The 22,667-nt window shown below is 45.4% G+C and overlaps 1 protein-coding gene across 1 annotated transcript; it reads right to left on the reverse strand.

Moving 5' to 3' along the window:
• Positions 1-129: 129 nt before the first annotated feature.
• Positions 130-20,720, reverse strand: KLHDC2 (kelch domain containing 2). Its single transcript, XM_066608077.1, has 13 exons — positions 20,491-20,720; positions 18,516-18,598; positions 16,283-16,400; positions 15,932-16,047; positions 15,294-15,372; positions 10,574-10,657; positions 10,403-10,483; positions 10,257-10,315; positions 6,860-6,969; positions 4,267-4,339; positions 3,222-3,309; positions 1,766-1,818; positions 130-368 (listed from the first exon to the last, which is right to left on the reverse strand). Exons 1-13 carry the CDS (start codon positions 20,659-20,661, stop codon positions 242-244), a joined length of 1,242 nt encoding a protein of 413 aa, XP_066464174.1. The 5' UTR covers positions 20,662-20,720; the 3' UTR covers positions 130-241.
• Between the last annotated feature and the right edge of the window lie 1,947 nt (positions 20,721-22,667).

Below are 22,667 nucleotides of genomic sequence, written 5' to 3' on the forward strand. Positions count from 1 at the left end.
GATTTGGGTCCAAATTTAAATAGCGTATTACAATAGGAGAGGTAGGAATGAACACGCCGCCCCCCTTCCCCTCCAAGCCTGTACAGAATAGAACAAGATGGCTCCCATATAATAATAAGCAATAAAGTCTTAAATTCTCCACATTTATTAAACATATTTACACTAAAATAAGATTTTACTAACAGAAAATACTAAAATACAAAACAGTATTACTTATATACAGCTGGGCTGGGTCTCTTCTTCATGACCCACATGTGTTGTTAGCACTGGCAAATCTCTGATGCACATAGTGGAGGAGGTGTTTAGGGAGACAATCCAGGGAGTCGGACAGAAGCTCTTTAAGGGAAATCACCGTCTCTAGAGAAAGTCTGGGAAAGGAAGACAATAGAAGGCAAAAAAATTTTCTGCATACAATTGCTAATTTAAAGGCATTGTCTCATGAAATTAACTTCGCGTCTGTGTGCATCCGATTGAGTGTTCACCTGCTGGAACCCTCACCAATCACAATAATGGGAGTCCCACATAAATGCAGCAGCGGTCATGCATGCGAACTACTGCTTCATTCATTTTTATATGACTGCTGGACAGGGATGAATGCTTACACTTGGCAGCATCATTGAATGAATGGAGCACCATTGCATTTATTTCTGAGTTCCCACTCTTGTGATCAGTGGGTGTTACAGCGATCAGAGACAACCAATCAGATAATTCTCAGCCAATTTAATTTTGTGGGACAACCATGACTAAGGCCGTCTTCACACGTGGCATATTTGCTGCAGGCCCTGCAGAGGAAAAGCTGCAACAAATATACAGCAAATCCACACCTAAACGGGGCAGAGGTGGCTGCGTATTTAATTGTAGATCTGTTGTAGGATTTAATCCTTGTAGTTCAAGGCTTGAATTTAGCAGCAGAAATACATATGCTATGGATATGGTGCAAGACATTTCTGTACCATGTGAAGATTTTTTTTAATCCCCTAGATGGCTTGCACTGTACGTTTTCCTCAGCATTCCCAGCCCATCTGAAGGTGGCCTAAAGCTCGCTCTATAAATTCTCTGAATCACTGTCTCCCCATGAGCTTACATATTTCAGTGATGAGAAGGGACTGAGCTCTGCGGTCAGCCACCTTCTTTCACTCAATTCTCCTTACCAGCTGCAGTTGGTAGAGTGTGAAGCTGCCCCCACACATTAGTGAATTCAGCCAACATTGATAAACCTTGGGGGAAACTTACTAGAAGTATTTCTAACACTGGTCCTAATATAATTTCCGCTGGCGCACAATGCAACTAATTTAAAGAGGGGCCAGTCTCTTCACGTATTAGGCGCATCTCAGCTCCTTTGTGTGCTAACACAAACCTCCATCATTTTTTGGTGTAAATTATACATAAATAAGTAGGTCTGGGGTGGCCATGCTACCTTCCAGCAAACCCAGAGCAGAAAGGTCACAAACGTTTTGTGGAAACTGGCGTCAACTTGCAAGTCCACTCTAGAGGATGTCTGCTTACATTTTGGAATCAATTACAGAATGAGACATACAAGACATGTGAATAGGGTTTAAAAAAAATTATTAGTGGACTTGCAGTCCTAATACAGACTTTCAAATCTGCAACATGCCTAGTACAGTATGTCAGATTATTCCATGATGTCTGAATTTATACCTTGGGATTTAGGGAGAGGGACACATAATATAATACCCCATGTGCTCCTACCAGGGATTCATTTCATTCTCTATTTTTCCAAAAATTAAATGCAACAGAAACTTACCTTAGTAGAGACCTTGGTTGTATAGAGAACACTAGAACTGCATTACTATGGGCCTACAGAAAAAAAAAAAGAACATGGAACACAAAGCTACTATATCTAGTAAATAATGCATAACACCACTTGCTTTCCTGTAGAATCGGTCATTTTAAATACTAATCAAGCAATCAAACCATTTGTTTTTATTTGTTCGTTCAGACGAGCACTGTCTGCGTGCAGTATAGGACCACACGAAATGCGCTTCTATAGGAACCAATGGTTTCCTATAGACGCGTTCACATGAAAGAATGTAAGACGCGCTAGATTTGTGCACCTCACAAAGATAGGACATTCGACTGCAAGGTCGTATCTAAACTCTGATGCGCGCCAAGACAGGACCTGACATATCTTTGGTGCATGTTTTCCATAAACTCATATGGGAGCTGGAAAACACGCACCTGGGATTGTGTGAAGGGGCTAAGTCAAGTAGCTGGAATTAACACGTTCACACGAGCTCCAGTACAGTATAGTGCTTTTTATATAATGCTTTTATTTTAGATTAGGGTTAGGCTAGGATTAGCCAGTTTTTTGTCTGTGCATTTGTAGTATAAAACAATTTTTCGCATTCATATCATTGAAGGCACAGCACAGACTGTGTTTTTTAGCTTAGTGTCTGATTTATGGAATACAGGGAGGCAGGACTGCCCCTGTTAACCCACGGAGGAGGACAAACCATTCTCAAAAGAAAAGGAGGCACATTCAGGCTCTAACCCGAATGTGTCCCCCCCCTTTCTGCCCAGTACACTCTCCATCCTAAAAGGGCAGGCACCCGTGGGGAGGAACTCTGCTGGAACTGGGGAGCCCTTGTACCTCGTTCAAGCAGTAAGTAACCCTGGAAGGGGTAAATACGCAAGTTTAATTTGTTTGGGTCATCAGCCGCAGACTGGACGAATGAACGAGACAAGAAAGATTTTACAGGACGTACAATTTTTTATTTCTGGCTCAAAAAGAAACTACACCTCCAGCTTAGGTGTCCTACTGTGTAGGCCCATTGTACGAAAAGCTTCAAGGTGCATAAAACATACATTTATTTTAAAACTAGTACACTTTTAAATAATAAAATCACCTTTTTCCCATCTTTCCATGACAGTTTACATATGTAATGTAAATAACCACAGAACAAAAATCCAATTTGTTCCCCCCAAAAAGTGAAAGGGATGCATAAAAAAAAAACAGTTAAACTGCATTACATAAAAGGTATGGGAGAACTATGAAAAGGCTTCTGGTCATTAAGGTTTACAATATCTGTGGCATTAAGGTGTTAATACTTAGTACCATGTTTACAAACCCCAGTGTTGACAGATCCTATAGAAGGATCAATGTAGAACCTGCAATAGTGTTACTGCTAAAGAACTCAACAAATGAAGGAAAACAGAAAAGCAGTCAACTTCTCCCCAATATACAGAATGTAGATAGTTACCGCTTTGTGATGGGCAAGTAGATTGTTGGCACATCCCCCGAAGACAAAGATTTCTCCCTCTTTACTAGCACATGCGGTATGCCACAACCTGCAAGTGGACCACAATACATTAGCATGATGGTAAATAAATGGCATTGGACATTTTCCACTCGACAGGGGGGGCTTTTACACGGAATGATCGTTTGCTTGTTCGTGCGGACAGTCAGTTTTATGGGATCATTCAGTATACCGTATAATTGAATGAACAATCGTGGTTTAAACTGAATGATTAGTGAACGTGCCAATGATGGTTTTTATACTTGCATAAAATAAACGATAAGTGATGGATAAATCGGTGGCCAATTAAATTTTTTTTTTTTAATCGGTAAAATCATTCCATTTAAATAGCAGTTTAGGAAATCGCATTTACACAAAAAAGTCGCAAAACCCAGTGACTTGCAGGGCTACTGTGGTTTAAAAGAGTCATTCCTACAAAGGTTAGTTTTCTAAAACTGCAATTGCAGGAAAAACATTGCAAAACTCTGTGCAGGTAGGGCTCTCTGTATAAATCTACACCTACTTGCTGAACAAACTACTAATCTAGCCGGTTCTGAAACTACTTCGAGTGCAGATTCTCTTGAGGAACCACTGCTAGATAAACACCACCAAATATACAACCTGAACAGCAAAAGATTTGGTAAAGGGGGACCATAGGAGTAAGGAAAATTACATATCCTGGAACCGCCATGGAACTTAACCCTTTACAAATCTTCCTCCGCTGTGTAACTTCTGCTTCATATGTAAACCATGACTATTCTGTGACAGCTCATCCACGTCATGTTACAAGGACATAACACAATACTTGATAGAAGTGGCATTTGCACAGCAACGACTGGAAACCGAACCAAAAAGGAAATGGTTAAATACAACTTATCAGGGTGTCCACGTGCTTTTGGCTCGTTTCTGGATAAGTAGCAAAAAACTCTCCTATGACATTATAGCTGTGCTTATTTTTCACATTGCCTTGTCAGAACCCAAAAAGGACCCCATAAGTTGCGCCTCTTACCTTGGTTTCCCAGCATGGCAGCTCTGGAAAGGAATCCACTCGTTTGTTTTAATACTGAAGATCCAAGTGTCACCTGAAAAGAGAACGCTCAGTCAAAATGTAACAAAGTCAGGTCTCTGCATTACATGTCAGATTCACAACTTACAGACGGTGAATCTCTATCACCACCTAAGTGACAAACATATGACCTGCCCCTGTACCTGAGGCTGCCATGCTTTATAGTGTAAAACTAAAATAGAACAGTGTTTTGTATAGGGATGCATGCGTGTCCGCAAGTGAAATAAAGCATGCAGATTTGCAGACCTTTTGGGCCGTGGAGGAAAAATAAAAAAATAAATTATATATATATCGGAGCATGCTCCATTTCAGACAGCAGAACCCACACAGATGGTTTCCATTAATGTCAATGGAAGATGTTCGATCTGCAGCTTGTTCGCAATTGAATTGTGGATAGACCGCAGATTCAGTGGGAAAGCAGGAGTTTAAACAAAAAAAAACCTGAAAAACGGCACTGCGCATCTGTGGCGCCCTGGACTTTCTGCCCCCATCTGCAGTGAAGAAAAGGGAAGACACGCAGAAGATCCGTACAGGTAGGTAGAAGTCCCGCAGTGTCCTTAGCCACGGGCAGGGTCAGATTCCGCTGAGGGCTCCCGCATGCGGAATCTGATCCGCCCGTGGCCATGACGCCTTACAGCAACCTCTCTGGACTGCTTGGAGAGAGGTCTAAAATGTCAAAACATAATTAAAGCATATCTGCCTTTTCAAAATAAGCCGATATGTGTAAATGAGGAACAACACTATATCTGGCCATTATATGACTTGCGTATGTTATTCCTCACTAGTTTTCCCTTCTGCTGTCAAGTGCGAGTTCAACAGTAGCCAAGTTGTTACTATATGTAAAAATAAGATTTTCTGCAGCCTGTCTCTTTAATTCTCAGTTTTCCCTGAGTTCGGGCTCTTTCCCACGAGCGTATATCGGCCGGCTGTTCGCATGGCTGGCCAATATACGCTGTGATGTGATGCATTGGATTCCAATGCATGAGATCACATGGCCATGTTCCTGAAACGTAAAAGCGCCTGGCCGGCCAATATTGCGCGGGTGTTTTTACGTCAGGCGCAAAAGATAGTCCTGGAACACGTCGGCCGCTGCATGGGCTTCTATGGGAAACGCCGGCCGATGTACGCTCATGGGAAAGAGTCATTAGTGGAATATGTCATCTGTCCTACACTGCACACAGAAAATAGAGGAGTTACTGCTCCTCTATTCCCATCTCTCACATACACAAAAGCAGCAGCATGGAGGGCATTATACAGCAATACTGAGCAGTGTAGCTGTAAAAATGCAGCACTGGGATGAAATAAACACTTATTAGAAGTTGCCTATTTTTGTGTAAGCCTCTGCCTCTCTTCTCCATAGACTTTAATCCGGCTCTATTAGTAAATACAGACTTTATATGACAACAGGCAGTGGGGCAGCAAGTTAAAAGGAAAAGGAGATGCTCTAGAGGCCAGCACTTTACAGCAATTTTTTTGACACAAAAACAGTTTAGGTAAATAAACTGATATGTGCTTACTAACTAGCACATCAGCACAAGTTGTTTGAAAAGTTAATGATCACTTAAGCAAGTTCCATGATTTACATAAACATTTAAAGGGGTTGTCCCGCGCCGAAACGGGTTTTTTTTTTTTTCTCAACCCCCCCCCCCCGGTCGGCGCGAGACAACCCCGATGCAGGGAGGTAAAGAAAGCTTACCGGAGCGCTTACCTTAATCCCCGCGCTCCGGTGACTTCAATACTTACCGCTGAAGATGGCCGCCGGGATCCTCTGTCTCCGTGGACCGCAGCTCTTCTGTGCGGTCCATTGCCGATTCCAGCCTCCTGATTGGCTGGAATCGGCACGTGACGGGGCGGAGCTACACGGAGCCGGCATCCTGCACGAGAGGCTCCATAGAGGAAAGCAGAAGACCCGGACTGCGCAAGCGCGGCTAATTTGGCCATCGGAGGGCGAAAATTAGTCGGCACCATGGGAACGAGGACGCTAGCAACGGAGCAGGTAAGTAAAACACTTTTTATAACTTCTGTATGGCTCATAATTAATGCACAATGTATATTACAAAGTGCATTATTATGGCCATACAGAAGTGTATAGACCCACTTGCTGCCGCGGGACAACCCCTTTAAAGACATTGCCCTTGCCCCCCCCCCCCCCCCCTCTCTCTCTTCCCTCATCCATCCATCCATCCCCATCACATCACATGGGACATTGCGCATGGAGATTTGCAACTGCAGACTGGGTGGTCAGGTTGCCACAACAAACGTTCAACATCCTGTGAGCATCATGCATGGGTCCTATTACTTGAAACAGTACCTGTGCATGGCACTCGCTTGACATCGGACATTTGCCTTGGCAACCTGACTGCCCAGTGCGTGTATGTCTCTCAATGCCCACTGTCAGATCAGGGGAATATGTCTAGGCAACCCCTTCAAATACCCAAAATATTCTTACAGGCGATTAAATTATTCTTGAGGCGATTTAAATAATTTGATGTTCAGCAGATCTATGCATATTGCATGGCCAGCATAAATGACTTACTCAGAGGCTGTTTGTCAGTGGTAAATCCACCAAAGAGAAATAGGGTGTCCTGGGAAGCTTGTGTTAATGAATGCCAGGATCTCCCCACTGGAGGGACACCTTGTGGAATTCTGCAATCAAACAATGAAAGGAATTAGAGGCTATAAATAAATTAGATTTTGCCCACCATGGCACCTTTATTCTAGGGCTACATACACGTGTGACTAGATAAACAAAGCAAATTGATGGAAGTCTGTACATCGAAAGTGGGAAAACAAAACATGGTTGACAAACATCAGACATTCATAATCAGCTGCTATGCTGTCAAGTGCAACAGCAGCCGAGTTGTTGCTATATGTAAAAATAAGATTTATTTTTTTTTGCACTTATGGTAAAATCTCTCTCTTCACGTTAATTGGGAAACACAGTTGAAGACTCTGGCTATAGCTGCTGCTACAAGGAGGCGAACACTAAGGAAAAGAGTGTTAGCGCCTCCTACAGGCACCAAGCTAATCAGTTAGTATGCAAGTAGTAGCAGAAACTACTACTAAAGAGTAGGATGAAAACAGTAAAAAAAAAAAAAAAAAAATGGAACACCGGGAACAAATGCTCCAACAAGAACAATGGTCTCGGAGAGGCGTAAGGACCAAAGTGGGGACGTCACACAGCAGCTTGAAGGAATGCAACTGCAAGGCGTCGAGGACCAGACTAAGGTCCCAAGGCTTAACTGGAGAAATGTAGAGGGGGCAGCGTGCGTCACTCCCTGTATGAAAGTGTGGACTGACTCTTGACACCAAAAGGCGCTGGCAAAGAATGGACAGAGCAGATACCTGATCTTTCAAAGAACTAAGGCCCAAGCCCATTTCAAGACCTTCTTGGAGAAAGGACAGCAATCTGAATAAAGAGAAGTGCTTGGGATAAAAACTTCATTGTTTGCACCAGAGGAAGAAACGCTTTCCACATGTGGTGGTAAATCTGAGAGGACGAGGGCGTCCTAGCCTTCAGCATAGTCTGGATTTTGGGTGCCATAAAACCAGAATCGTGGCTTCAACCACCACGTCTTTAAATGAAAAGTGGCTAAACTAGGGTGGAAGAAATATCTGAGGTATGTGGACTGGAGCAGCGAAAGGAACGAAACTGAGGTAGTTTCTTCTGAAGAGACCTCATTCGGCTAGCCACATTCTGTGGTAGCTCTATCAGTTGGTTCCCAAAGAGGCAGGAACCAGGGAAGTCCAGTTAAGGAATTTTTAGAGGCTGCATCTGCGTCTCAGGATTTTAGCCACAAGGTCCAGCGTGTTGCTATGAAGGCAGCCAAAGTCCAAGCTAAATGCCTGGCAGCAACCAGGAAGGCCTCGCAGATATTTTCCTGCCTAGCCGATTTGTTGTGCAATATCTGCTAGTTGTTCCGTGAAATGCATGTCTCTGGCTATGGTCTGTCTGCAGCCTTCTGTCCTGAGGTCAGACATGGTGTGACTGCCATAAGCCTGCTGCTAGAGGTGCGGCAGAAAGGGTAGAGATAAGATGAGCTATAAGTCAGGATGAGCGTACCACGTTTGGAGGAAGTGGCCCACTAAAGCCGAGTGAAAACCACACGTGAAGTACCGTAGGTCACAGGAGTGAACAAGGATGGACACTTAGGCTGGGAAGGAGAAAGGACTTGGAAGTGGGCACTGCACAGGGGGAGCATGGGAACAAATAGGACTGGGAAGGAAGTACCTTCCCAATAATGGGCAAATAGAATAGGCTGAGAGGGTACCTCTAGATCCAGTCCCTGCAAGGAAAGCCTCCTGATTAGTCAAAAGGTGCTTGCTCACCCTCTTTTTGGGGGAAGGCTGCGTTAGAGGCCTTAGACCATGGCCTGGATTAATATATGGCCCTGCAAGACATTCTCCTCTCTCCACCCCTCACCTCCTCCTGAGTGCGGCCCACGGAAAATCCTCAGACATGCGGCATAGAAGACCTGACCAGTGCCACTAGCAGGAGCCGGAGGCGAAGAGCAGTGGCAACATAACCTACATCAGGCAACACAACGCATCGGACAGCCAGCAGAGAACGCAAAACTCCCACTAGGAAAGTCGCATAACCCCCATCAGGAGAAAGGGCGAGGGGCATGATGGACCTTTGACAGAGAAATGGAGAGTCAGAGGCTGCAGGACCATGGCAGTGGCATGGGAGCACTGCCACAGAGTGCAGGGGAAAAGTGGTTGTCTATATACTTACCCGGCGGCCATACTCAGCTATGTACTGAGGACGGTGTTGGTACTCCAGCAGCATGCGCTCCCAACATCGGCAACCTTTTTGGAGGAAGGGAGTGCTCTGGTAACGGTGATAACGCTATGGCTGAAGGGTCGCGGTCCACTTAGCCTGTGGACCATTTCTCCCTGTCTTCTGAGGGTAAGGCATACAACAGGGTGGTTCACTCCATGCTGTTAGCCCTCCTCTGTGGAGTAACTAGCCCTGTACTCCTGTAATAGTTGAAGACCAGCTAAAGGAAGAGGTCTGCCTCCTACAAACACTATGCAAAAACTGATTAGCTTGGTGCCTGCAAAAGGGTTATATCTGGTAGGAAAAGCTAACTCTTTTGCTTAGTGTCCACCTCCTAGTAGCAGCAGCTATACCCACAGTCTTCTGCTTTCTCACATAATGACATGGATGAAAATTATGTACAAAAATTAGTTCAATTGGAGCTACATAAATCTCCATGCAGTGAGCTCCACTTAGTGGCGGCTAAATACTGCCACAATTCTATTAGTTAAAGTGAATCTATCATCAATGATGATTTCAATGGGTTTGTTCACTTGCACGTATTTGGCGTGCGCAATTCGGTCATACAAAAAAGTAAATAAATGCAGCATACTCTATTTTCCTGTTCATTTGTGCAGGGAAAGAACACTCTGAACTCATGAAACTATTGTACATTTTAATGGCAGAGAGCATCGCTGTGTGTTTTTTGCGCACTCGCAAAAAGTATAATAAAATATGCAATGCCTACTCCGCAAAGACACCAGCAAATGTGCTTACCCTCGCATGAATTCGGTCCAAGAATGGAGTAGTACGAGGACTGGTCCACTTGACTACTAGAACTATTAATCCTCGGTATGCCATGTCCATGAGTGGAGTGGCGATTGACCCGCTACTGTGTACACATCCAGATGTACAACAGCCTGCCAATCATTGCTCAAGAGAGTGACGGTAGCCCTTCCTCACAAATAGAGTAGATTCATAACGGACTCGCTTGTATTTTTTAGTAGGCAATAATAGCTTAAACAGCATAACATTTTGGCTAATAGTAGAGCAGACTTGCCGCCGCTAAATGCTTTCCATGTATGCCCCATCTTCTGTCTTCAAAACAGCTCCTCTCACTGCCAACAGGTGACTCTAAAGTGCAATCTGATTTAAAAACTTCTGAATTACTTACACTTCATGCCACTCCCAAGTATCAAAATTCAGATAATAGAGGTCATTCATTCTGGAGTCCTAGAAAACAAAAGCAAAACTGATTGCGGAGAACTTCCAAATTGCAGAGGCCCTACTTCATACCCAGCTATTAAAAGTGGCACTCACCCTGTATCTCCCACCAAACACGTAACCTCTATTTCCCATGGTGGCGCAGGCATGAGCGGCCCGAGGAGAGGGACCTTTACCCTGCAGAGAAGATTGGTGATTGTGCTGTTTTTTTGCACAGTTCAGACAGAGTTAATCCTTCCAATAGATGTTGTGGAGAGAAGTAATTACCGTGGTCACAATGCGATGCCAGGTGAAACTGTCCAAGTGAAGAGCGTGGACATGATTGTTCCAACCCCTTGGAAGACCTACATTCTAGAAATTGGCAATTAGAGATTAACTATGGGATCAAGTAATAGATCTGTGTATAATGAATCTTTAATATAGCAATGTACATTGAACCCCCACTGGAGCAACCGTGTTGAAGGGCTTGCCATACAACAAGATGTAAGGACACTATTTAATGATCTTGTATCCCGCAGCCAAAACAAAAGTATCGTATATATAGAAGTATTAGTCGACCCAAGTATAAGCTGAGTCAATAGGTTTCAGCACAACTTACCAACTTATTGACTCAAGTATAAGCCTAGCTATACTCAAGTATATTAAGCAAAAAAAACAAAAAAAAACGCAATACTCACCTCCCAGCCGGCGTCAATGTCCCCGGCGCGATGGTCTCCCCAGCAGTGTGGCAAGCTGCTTGAGACTTCTCCCTTCTGTCATCTCCCTGTTAAGCTTTGAATTTCCCTGCCGTCAGCACTGTATAACTAAGCGCTGTGATTGGATCGAGCACCAGCCAATCACAGCCGGCGCTCGATAAACCAATCACGGCCATTCAGTGATGTCATTCACTGAATGGCTGTGAGTGATTGAGCGACAATTGTGATTGGCTGGCCCTTGATCCAATCACAACGCTTACCTACACAGCGCTGATGGCGGGGGAATTCAAAGCCGAGCAGGAAGATGATAGAAGGGAGAATTCTCAAGCAGCTTGCCACACCGCCAGGGAGACCATTGTGCCGGGGACACAGACACTGGCTGGAAAGTGAGTATTGCGTTTGTTTTTTTTTTACCTCACTCGAGTATAGGCTGAGGGCGGCTTTTTCAGCACAAAAAAAAATGTGCTGTAAAACCCGGCTGATACTCGAGTATATATGGCAGTGATGGCGAACCTTTTAGAGACCGAGTGCCCAATTTGCAACCCAACACCGACTTATTTATTGCAAAGTGCCAATACGGCAATGTAACCGGAAGGGCGGCTTCAGAGGAGTTTGAATGGCCTGATTTTAAAAAAACGGTTCATGCGCTACTATGCTCTGTAGTGGCAAGCATAGTTGCACATATGGCCATCTGCTTTACCCTTAGGGTTAGTTTTTAGGCGAATGTGGTTTCCCCCTTATGCTGCTGTAATAATCACGGCCGTATAACGGGACAAAAAAACCCACTGAAGCCAATGGATTTCAGTGGTTTTGTTTTAACTAGTTCTTTACTTGCCCTTTAATACTATGGCCGAGAAAAGATTAGCCCTGCTCTGTAGTAAATAGATTGTGCGGGGAAGATCGGAAACACCTATTTTCCCACAGTTTTTTTTTTAAACTCCTGCGCTCTGGTGCAGAGTGTGAATGCCAGCAAAGGGGAAGAAATGCGCTCATTCAGGCGCAACTGCGCCCCGTGCTGGTGAGCGTAGTTGCGCATACGGCCATCTGTTTTCACCCTAAATGGCCTACTCTGGTCTTCAACTCAGTTGTGTAGGCAGAGATAAGGTAGGCTTAGGGCCCACACCTACTTGCGATTTTTTTTAATGTTGCGATATCACTATTTTTTTTTTTAACGTGATTGTCAATGGGACTTTCTAATGTTAAAAACGCATCGCACAAAAATTGCAAAGCGCCAACTTGCGATGCGTTCTTAACATTAGAAAGACCCATTGACAATCGCAGCGATATCGCAGCGTTAAAAAAAAGCAAGTGGGTGTGAGCCGTCATTGAGGGGGGTGAACTTTGCAACAAAGACAGCGATAAAATTGACAGGTCGCGGATTAAATTCCGCACCACAAGGCAGTTTCGCACATGTTTTGTCCGGGTTATTTCAGCAGCTTGTGGACGAGATTTTCAAAATCTCGTCCACTTTGCCAATACTGCAAATGTTGCAGAATACCACTCTGTATGAACCCTACCTGTATGTTTACAGTTCGCTTATTAACGCCTTCCCGCTATATAACGTACATTTAGGTCATGCGGGGCGACCTCACTTCATACAGCGTGGGTGAAAGCTGTTTACTACAGCTGACACCCACGGGCAATAGCTGCAATCAGCAGCAACTTTTTCCGCAAAATTTCCGCAAACGATGTTTGGGGGTCCCGTACACCAACCTCCCGTGTGAGATGGCTTGATAGGCTGCCTGTCAGATCGCAGTATGATGAAATGCTATGGCATTACATCATACTCCAGGAGCGATCAAAGCATCGCTAGTTGTGGTCCCCCAGGGGGGCTAAAAAAAAAGTACAAGTAAGATCAATAAAGTTTTATTAATTGTAAAAAAAAAATTAATCAGAAAAGTTTAAAATCGCCCCCCTTTTGCCTTATGTATAATAAAAAAAATCTAAATCATAAAACAAAAATAGATATTTGGTATCATCCGTAAAAGTCTGGTCTATCAAAGTAGCACAAGATTTACCCCGCATGGTGAACATTGTCTGAAAAAAAATAAAAGAATGCCAGAAATGCACTTTTTCAGTGACCCTGTCTCTCAGAAAAAATGCAATAAGAAACGATCAAAAAGTCCTCTGTATTCCAGAATGATACCAAAATAAACTACAGGACATGTTGCAAAAAATGAGCCCTCACACAACTATGTTGATGGAAAAATTACAAAGCTATTGCGCGCAGAAGATGGCGGCAGAAAATAATTTTTTAAAATTAGATGACTTTGAAAAAAAATTAAAGTAGTACAGAAAAAATAAACTATAAGTTTGGTATTGTAGTAATTGTACTGATCCGTAGTATAAAGTTAACAGGTCATTTTTGTTGCAGTTTGTGCGCCGTAGAATCAAGACGCACTGAAGAATGGTGGAATGTAGTTGTTTTTTTTTCATTTTACTCCACTTAGAATTTTTTTTAAGTTTTTCAGTACATTATATGGTGCGTTAAATAGCACCATTGAAAAATACAACTCGTGCTGCAAAAAACAAGCCCTCATACAGCGACGTCGATGGATAAATAAGGGGGGAGGAAAAAACAAAAATGGAATAAAAAGGGGTTGTCATTAAGGGGTTAAATGTGACCTTTCAGACGCCTGCACACAGCTGGGTCAGATCCCGTAGCGGAATCCAACCCTGTGCCTGGCCAGTGACCTCCGCGTACCTATCTGGATTCTTCATAATCTGTATTGCGGATGTGTCAGCCAGCACGTATGCGCAGTACAGATTATGCTGCATTGACACGGGTCCTCCGGCCATTCTGCAATCATGACTGTGAAATGGCCGCAGGACAAACTGCTTCCATTGACTTTAATGGAAGCCGTCCGTGCTGCATGTTGCGATTTCTCCTCTGCGAGCAGAAAATCGCAATCAATTTCTGCTCATGGAAGTGAAACCATGTATTTCCCTAGCATGCTATGAGCAGTATTTTCTGTGGAGTCCGGAGGTGGATGCCCACTGTGGACTCCGCAATGCAAATCCGCCGTGTGCGGATTTTCCATCCACGAGCGAAAAGTCGCAATTGATTTCCACTCGTGGACTTGGAAAAGTGATTTTCCACAGCGTATCTGCGCAGTATTTGCTGTGGAGTCCAGAGGCGGACGCCCGCTTCGGATTCCATAATGCAAATCCGCCCGTGTTCATGTGTGCAGCGGGCAGTTGGTGAGCTGAGAGGTGTTTAGTAGTGAAACCCTTCTGCCAGTTACTTTCTTCCACAAGCTTCTGTACATTTAAGTGTTTTTTTACAGGAACTTCTACTAATGATGCCCTTATCTTTGCAGTAAGTGCTGTTATCTTCCATTACCCAGGCAGCTAGCGTCTTCCTTTTAACCTCCGTCCAGGTTTCCCTTACTGCTGCACACAAGCTCTGCTCACAGGGCAATCACATGGAGTGCAGGCTGCCGTCGGCTCCACATTTCAATTGCCCGCCTTCCTTCTGACAGGGCTGCTGTGCGGAGGGGAGGGGGCGAGGAGCTGCTAGATAACAGTGTGTGCCGGCAATCCCCTTCACCTCAGGCTGCCGTCAGCTCTGGATTTGAACTGCCCGCCTATACTTCTGACAGGGGAGGAAGCTCTCCTATTGAGCTGCAGTGCGGAGGAGCGGGTGATACGAGTGAACAGCACGCGTGCCGGCAGAAAGGGCTCGGCGTGCCCTCTCCGGCACGCGTGCCATAGGTTCGCCAACACTGATATATGGTATCTCACACCTATGCAGGAAAGCAGCGAGCTGCCTCACTATGGTCGCACACAGGGCTTTTTGGGACTTTACATTGATGGACTAACCTCAGGACAGACCATAAATATGTGATTTGTTTCTTAAAATTGAAACTTATCAGCCAAACAAAGTAGCAGCAGCACTACTTGCTTAAACATTGTGGCCCCATAATCAGCGTGGGACCCCCAACGATTCCACATTGATGGACTAGCTTTAGCATTGGCCATTAATGTACAATCTCTGAAAAGCCTGCAGATTTTCTGCAAAAACATCTGCGATTGTCCTATTCAACTGAATGAAGCTTGCAGAAATGCATGCAATGCTGCAGACACATCCCCATTCAAATGATTCTCAGATGCCGAAATGTCTGCAGCAAATCTATCATCTGTAAATTCATCTTAATGGAGAAAGCTGTGCATGGGTAACTCTTCGCCACTTCTGCTCCCCTGTACAGCCGCAGCCTGGTGTCTACTGAACAAAATACAGTCTTCCAATCATATGCCATAGAAATGACTATGTTCTGCACTTCTATACGTACTCCAAAGGAGGTTTCGTCAAACTCAAATGTCCCAATTGAATCTTCCTGATAATAACCATATCCGCCAAAGTAGATGAGCCTGGAAGAAGAATGAAGAGCTATAACCCCACCGCCGTAGGGACAATACCATATAGATATATTGTTATGGTAACTGCAATAGGTTGTATGTCAAATCTATCAAACTTTACAGGAGAGACGAAAAAAATTCCCATTTTGCCCCATCATGTTCATTCATCCTAGAGAAAGAATTTGACAGTTTCTCATTGGTCTGTTGACATAAGACATATTGCAGTTGGCGTAGTTCACTAGATTGGCCACCAGGGTGCAATAAACCAAAAATGTTTGTTTTTTTTGTTTGTTTTTTTAACCACAACGATATACTCTTTCCTAATATAGTATAAACTTGAAGATATCTACCACTTATTGAAACACTTTACCACTCTATTTGTATTGATTTTCAATCCACGCAGGAGAGACAAGTCATGTGCCTGGCTCTGGGTAAAGTTAGGACAGAAACAAAAGCTTCTGACTCCTTGTCGTGTGTCTGGTACGGAGGATGATCAACACTATAAATGACAAGTCACATCCTAATAAAAGGAGAAGACAAGAATCTAAAAGCAATACAGACAGACACTCACTTGTTCTGATAGACCCACACACCGAGTTTATCCTTTGGAGATGGCGGAGTTCCTTTACACTCTAACTTTTCCCAAAAAAGGTCCCCATCTCGCGAGTTCAGGTTTAGCATAAAAAGCTGTAAAAGGAAATTACAAAGAAAAGTAAACTAAGACAATTATTTACAAAAACAGCTACAATTCCCACGATGCTTTCCAACACTTTACAAATTGCAGTCGGTCCCAGGGCTCCAGCATTTGATTACCGGTGAGAAGGTAATGCAGGTGAAAACTCAGGAGGATTCAAGCGATAGACTATGATGTGCTGGCATAGCGAAAGTTATGGAAAAGAAAGCCTGCCCGTTAAATACTGACCATGTTGGTGTTTCCATGGGAATGATGACCTCCAAACAGGTACAGCACGCCATCCACACATATGGCACAGCTGCCAGACATAGACGGAGGGACACTTCCCTTGGTTTTCCTTCTTGTCCTGCAATATAATGGCGTGTTATATGGGAACTACAGAAAACAGATTACAAATTGATGCAACATAGTATGTTAGGCTGAAGGGCTGTGCCCACCCCTCTTGTTGATCCAAAGAAATCAATAGAGGTAGCACCATTTACACAGGACACTAAAGGCCCATTTAGACGGCGATCAGCAATCTGCTCATCGTCCATCGTTTATGCGGCATCGCTCAGTGTAAATAGTGGCTGTTCAGTACTGAACAGCCGCTATGTTAAGGCAATGGAGAGGGGCGGGGGAGCGAGAGGAGAGAAATCTTCTCCAGCCTCCCTACTGTGAGCCAGCGATACTAGCTTCCATGCAGCAGCACGAGAGCGAGTATGTGCGGGGATGAGTGTCGGGCATAGTATACCCAACACTCGTCTCGTCTAAATGGGCCTTCAGTAATCCTCCAGTTTTACATAGAAATGTAACAATAGCTGTGGAATGCATAGTTAATGTGCCCGATGCCCTCATGCTGGCATAACTGAGCAACAGGAAAAGCGCAGAGGAATCTTCGGTGACAAAAAGGACAGGAGCCCCGGAATTGGCAGATCAGCAGCATGGGGGAAAAAGAAGGGCACCAGGTACATAGCACGGGGGGAAAAGAAGGGCACCAGGTACATAGCACGGGGGGAAAAGAAGGGCACCAGGTACATAGCACGGGGGGAAAAGAAGGGCACCAGGTACATAGCACGGGGGGAAAAGAAGGGCACCAGGTACATAGCACGGGGGGAAAAGAAGGGCACCAGGTACATAGCACGGGGGGAAAAGAAGGGCACCAGGTACATAGCACGGGGGGAAAAGAAGGGCACCAGGTACATAGCACGGGGGGAAAGAAGGGCACCAGGTACATAAACTAAGCATTACCCAGATAATGTAACATTTTTATGTAAAACTGGAGGGTCACTTTAGGAAATAACGAATAGGAATTTGAGCTGTGAAGTTAAACGATGGAACTAGTCATATAAATAACCTCCTTAAGCTGATTACACATGGGCGAATGTGGGCCGTGAAACTTGGCCCGATATTGCGCCCGGAAACATGCAATTTCCCTGCGGATGCGAGGCGTTTTTGTGTTAAAAACACCTCACGTCACCTCTGGGAAGTAGTGCAGTGTTTGTATTTGTCTTCAAGGGAAAACCTCTCATTGCACGCCATGCAATGCTTTGCCGGCCCCATTGAAAACAATGGGAGAGATGAAGGAACACCCAAAAATAGGGTATGCCGCGATTTTTTAAGGCGAAAAAAAAATTAAAAATCCCTCATTGGTATGACATCAAAAGAATGAGGTTCATATGTGTGTGTCTCACAACGCACAAATCTCGTACGATTTTCTCAGCCATGTGAAAGCGCCCTTATCCTCCTACAGCTTATCTTGAGAAAGAGGCCAGTAGAATAGAGGTGTCCATACACTTTACATATCTACCGCGTTTCCACGAAAATAGGTCCTACCCTGATAGTAAGACCTATCGGGTTTTTGGGGAAGGCTTGAAATATAAGGCCTCCCCCAAAAATAGGAACTAGCTCAGGTGCCCCACAAGAAAACCCAAAACACAATACTCATCTGCTCCGCCGCGTCCTGATGGTCTTCGGCAGCGCTGCGGTAAGCTGTGTCCTCCTCGTCTTGCAGCGGAGCTTCTGCTGGTGACAGGGCTTTGAATACCCCGCCTCCAGCAAAGCAACTGCTGTGATTGGCTAATTCAGTGCCGGCAACCAATCACAGCCGGCGCTCGATGAGCCAATCACAGCCATTCAGTGATGTCATGGTCCGCTGGATGGTCACATTCCCAAATTTCTTGCTGACGTCACATGTACAACCCAAGAGCCTTCAGGGCTCAGTGTGCACACGTACGTAGGCTGCTGTATCACTGGCGGTGAAATGAGCATGCAGCGGCGCTTGGGGACATCAGTGCATGCACAGTTCACCCCATTCAGCTCCTGGTAGTGTGCGCCACATTAACAGAAGTGTGGGAAATCTGACAGCTTCGGCACGTGATCATCCAGCGGATCGGCTAACATTAATAGCTGATTAAATACTACTTAGGGGTCCCGCACAGCCCCCTTAACAATACATTGATACCCCTTGATATACACTCACCAGGTTACTCCATTTATCAGGTCATAAATCCAGATTTCATCCCGTGGCAAGTAGAAATCATAAAATCCTCGAACGGGCGCATTCTGTAACGGGGAAAGTTAAAATTGAAACATTATGGATGCAGAACTATACATTCTCTGTCCCTGTAAGCAGAGCGCCTTCGAGGGGTTTCCTGGGACTTAATTGTTTGATCAACTAGTGTCTGATCTCCAGGACCCTTCGCTGATCAGCCGAATTTAGGGGCTTCAGAGATCTGGCGGTACCGGGCACCTCAGCAGGGTAAACAATGCTTGAGATGCGGCACTTTCAGAAGTACTGCAACCACCTCATTGTGCTCTTCAGCTTGGATCCTTGCAGACCCCCACTGATCAAACACTGCCGACAATGTCAATGGGAGCTGCGCCTGCAATTACGAGCATCGGCCACTAAACAGGGTTCGGAGCAGTGGCTTCAAACCCGACTCCAGTGTATCCCGGCATTGACAGCCAGCATTCCCTGGAAAACCCCTTTAGCCCCTTCCTGCTATAGGAGGTTTAGTTACGTCCTGCAGGGTCGGGGTATGTATAAAGAGAGAGGACACCTGACCGCAACAGCTCCGATAAGCCGCGCAGCTCATCAGAACTGGTAACTCTTTAAATGCCGCTGACAGCAGCATTTATATCCCCCGACTGGTGTTCTAGGATCCTGTACTGCCCCTCACTTCTGAAAAGCCCCAAGGCTGTCATAGTAGAATGCCTATCAAGCCATGCCCGTGAGATGGCTTAATAGACCGCCTGCCTGATCACAGTATGATGTGATGCTATGGCATCAGAGTTGTGGTCCCCCAGGGGGACTAAAAATAAAGTAAAAATAACATTTAAAAAGTTTTACTAATTAAAAATTATAAAAAAGTAATAAAAGTAAAAAAAAACAAACCCTTTTGCCATATTTAGAATAATGGAATCTTAATAATAAGTAAATGCATTATTTACCCCGCATGATGAACGCTGTCAGAAAAAAAATACAGAATGCCATTGATGAGGTGCACTAAACGTCGACAAATAGAACAGACCCTGCTTGAAAATCGTGGTGCGATCGAGCGGCTGTCTGAGGCTTCATTAAAAATAATGGGAGTGTTAAACTGCGACTAGCGCGGTGCTAAAAAAACTGCGCAGATAAGAAGTACCTGTGTGAGGGAGTCCCGATCACTCCATCGCTGGCCGTGTTTACACGGAACCGTTAGCCTTCATTTTCATACGATGAAACGATATTGTTAAAAACCCCACTGCATCTAAACGCCTCGGGCCGGCTTCACACAACCGGATTATTACTACGTAATCCGCGGTCGCCATCCGCACGGAGGATCTGCAGTTATTAGCATGCATTGAAAGGTATGTGTATTTAATAATAATAATAATCCCTTTCTCCTTCACACGGAAACAAACTGCGTATTCTGCAAGCAGAGGGGAAAAAGAAAATCGCAGCATGCTGCATTCTGCCGCAGACGGCCTCCCTTGTGGTCAGTGGAAGCCGTCCGACCTGCAGCCCATCCGTTATTGACATTGCAGATGGGCCGCGGGCACCCGTGTCATCGCGTAGCAACAGCGTGGCAAAAACACCTTTCCTTTTTCAATCTGTACTGTGCATGACCGATGGCGAGCGTCCGCAGTCCAGTAAAGGCAGGTATGCGGGGGCGCCGGCGCAGCTCTAAGTTCAGGGGGTCAGTATCTATACAGGGGCTCTGATGTGGGGTCTATATAAGTTTAGGCACCGTGATCAGGAGGCTGCACTTAGGGGGTCTGCATTTATTGGGGGGTCTGTACTTAGGGGGGGGGGGGGGTAATTGTTTTGAGGTTCGGATTCATTTTGGGGTAGGATGCATCAAAAAATGAGAGCCGCGATGAGCTACATAGGAGCCCCAGCCCGTCTCTGCGCTGGTATATCAGGGAGTGGGGGAACTACAAGTCTCAGCAGTGACGCCAGAAGAGACTTTCACCTTGTATCCTCCCCACACAAACATGCGGACTCCGTCAGTGACCGCCACATGGCCGCTGCGCTCAGCCGGGACACTCTCGTCCGCCCCGGGTCCTCCTGCCTCCTCGTCATCCTCTTCCTCCTCGCCTTCCTCCACTACTGGAGCGGGGGGATCCTCATTGTCATCCGCCATCCCCAGGCGACCAACACAACTCGTCACGGCTGCGGGGCGCGCACGTTCAACGCAGAGGTCGGAGGGGAAGAGCAGCGCTGCAGCGCCATCATAACTAAGGGCAAGGGAGGACCGCTCCATCGCCCCCAGCGGCAGGATGATGTTACTGTCATGTGTGGTCTATCCGGGGGCATATTAGCAGTTTACGCTTAGGTTAAGCAGCGCTGCTGATTAGAGCCACCTGATTGGCTCTTCGGCACCACGTGACTACACAGCGTGCACGCGCATTGCCTTCAGCAGCCGTGCACTACACACTACAGTTAAGCAGACGTGCACTACACACTACACTTAAGCAGCACAGGGTTAGGGTTTAGGGTTACGTTTAGGGTTAGGTAATCCTAACCCTAAACCTAACCCCGTGCTGTTTAAGTGTAGTGTGTAGTGCACGTCTGCTTAACTGTAGTGTGTAGTGCACGGCTGCTGAAGGCAATGCGCGTGCATGCTGTGTAGTCACGTGGTGCCGAAGAGCCAATCAGGTGGCTCTAATCAGCAGCGCTGCTTAACCTAAGCGTAAACTGCTAATATGCTATCCGGGGTGATGTGTCTCTATTGCATCACCTAGAACTATATGGAGCAACATAAAAATTCATTATTTTATTTTCGTCTTTATAGCCCCACTTTCCAAGAGCCATAACTTTTATTTTAACCATTGAGATAGCCATATCACAGCTTGTATTTTTGTGGAAGAAGTTGTATTTTTTAAATGGTGTGTACAGAAAAATTTTTAAGTGGGGATTTTTTTTTCTTTTTAAAAAGCACATATTTGGGGTGTTAGTTTTTACAGCGTTCACAGGGCAGTAAAAATGACATATGATCTATGTCCTATGGGTCAGTATATTACGGTGATACCCCCCCACTACCCTATTGCAAACTGCCACAGGGGAGGAGAGAGAGGAGGGAGATTAGCGGCCACGCGGCTAAACTCCCTCCCACCGCCCTTCTCTGGCCGCTGTCATTGGCTCCCATAAAAGTCTATGCAGTGGCCGATGTATTCCAGCAGGGAAGATAATTCCAGGACTCTCTTTCCTGCCCGGCATAAAAGTGCCCGGCGCTATTTTGGCTCAGCCGGGCGCTTTTACGCCACGGGAATACACCTGTGTGATCTGATGCAATGGATTCCAATGCATCGGATTGTAATGTATATCAGCTGGCCGATATACGGTTGTGTGAATAAGCCCTTAGGGCTTATTTAGACGACCGTATATCGGCTCGGATTTCATGCCAAGCCGATATACGGTGTCCTTGTCTGAGGGGGGGGGGGATGGAAGAGCCAGGAGCAGGAACTGAGCTCCCGCCCCTTGCCACTATTTGCAATAGGAGGGGGCAAGACAGGAGCAGAGCTAAGTCCCAGCGCTTAGCTCCACCCCTGTCCCTCCCCTCCCATTGCAAATAGTGGCGAGGGGCGGGAGCTCAGTTCCTGCTCCTGGCTCTTCCATCCCCCCCCCCCCCCTGCAGACAAGGACACCGTATATCGGCTCGGCGAAAAACCAAGCCGATATACGGTCGTCTAAATAAGCCCTAAGGCTGCCTTCACACTGGTGATTAAATTGTGCGATTTTTGAGCGATGTGATAGCGTGAGAAAATGCAGAATTATAAAACTTGTGCTTTTCAATGGCTTCATTTACATTTGCGATGTTTTTTCTCATGCAACATTGCAAGATTTAGAAATCACTGCCTGCCCTATCTTTCTGTGTTTTGCTCTTTTTTATCGCCCATGTTTCCCTATGGAGTATCCGTTTTTTTGCATCGCAACGCATGAGCTTGCAATGTTCGTGCAATGCGTTTTTAATATTGGAAGCTTCTATTGTCTCTTGCGCAAGAAAATCACGGGCGTCAGCGATGAAATTTGTGATATTTTTCCAGGAAAAAGTATCGCTGATGCTCAAAAATCGCAGGTACCAAAAAAAACCCAAAAACCGATATTGCCACAATTTTCTTGGGGCGATATTACGCTCTCCAGTGTGAA

The sequence above is a fragment of the Eleutherodactylus coqui genome, chromosome 6 (genome assembly GCF_035609145.1).
Source record: "Eleutherodactylus coqui strain aEleCoq1 chromosome 6, aEleCoq1.hap1, whole genome shotgun sequence".
Taxonomy (NCBI): domain Eukaryota; kingdom Metazoa; phylum Chordata; class Amphibia; order Anura; family Eleutherodactylidae; genus Eleutherodactylus; species Eleutherodactylus coqui.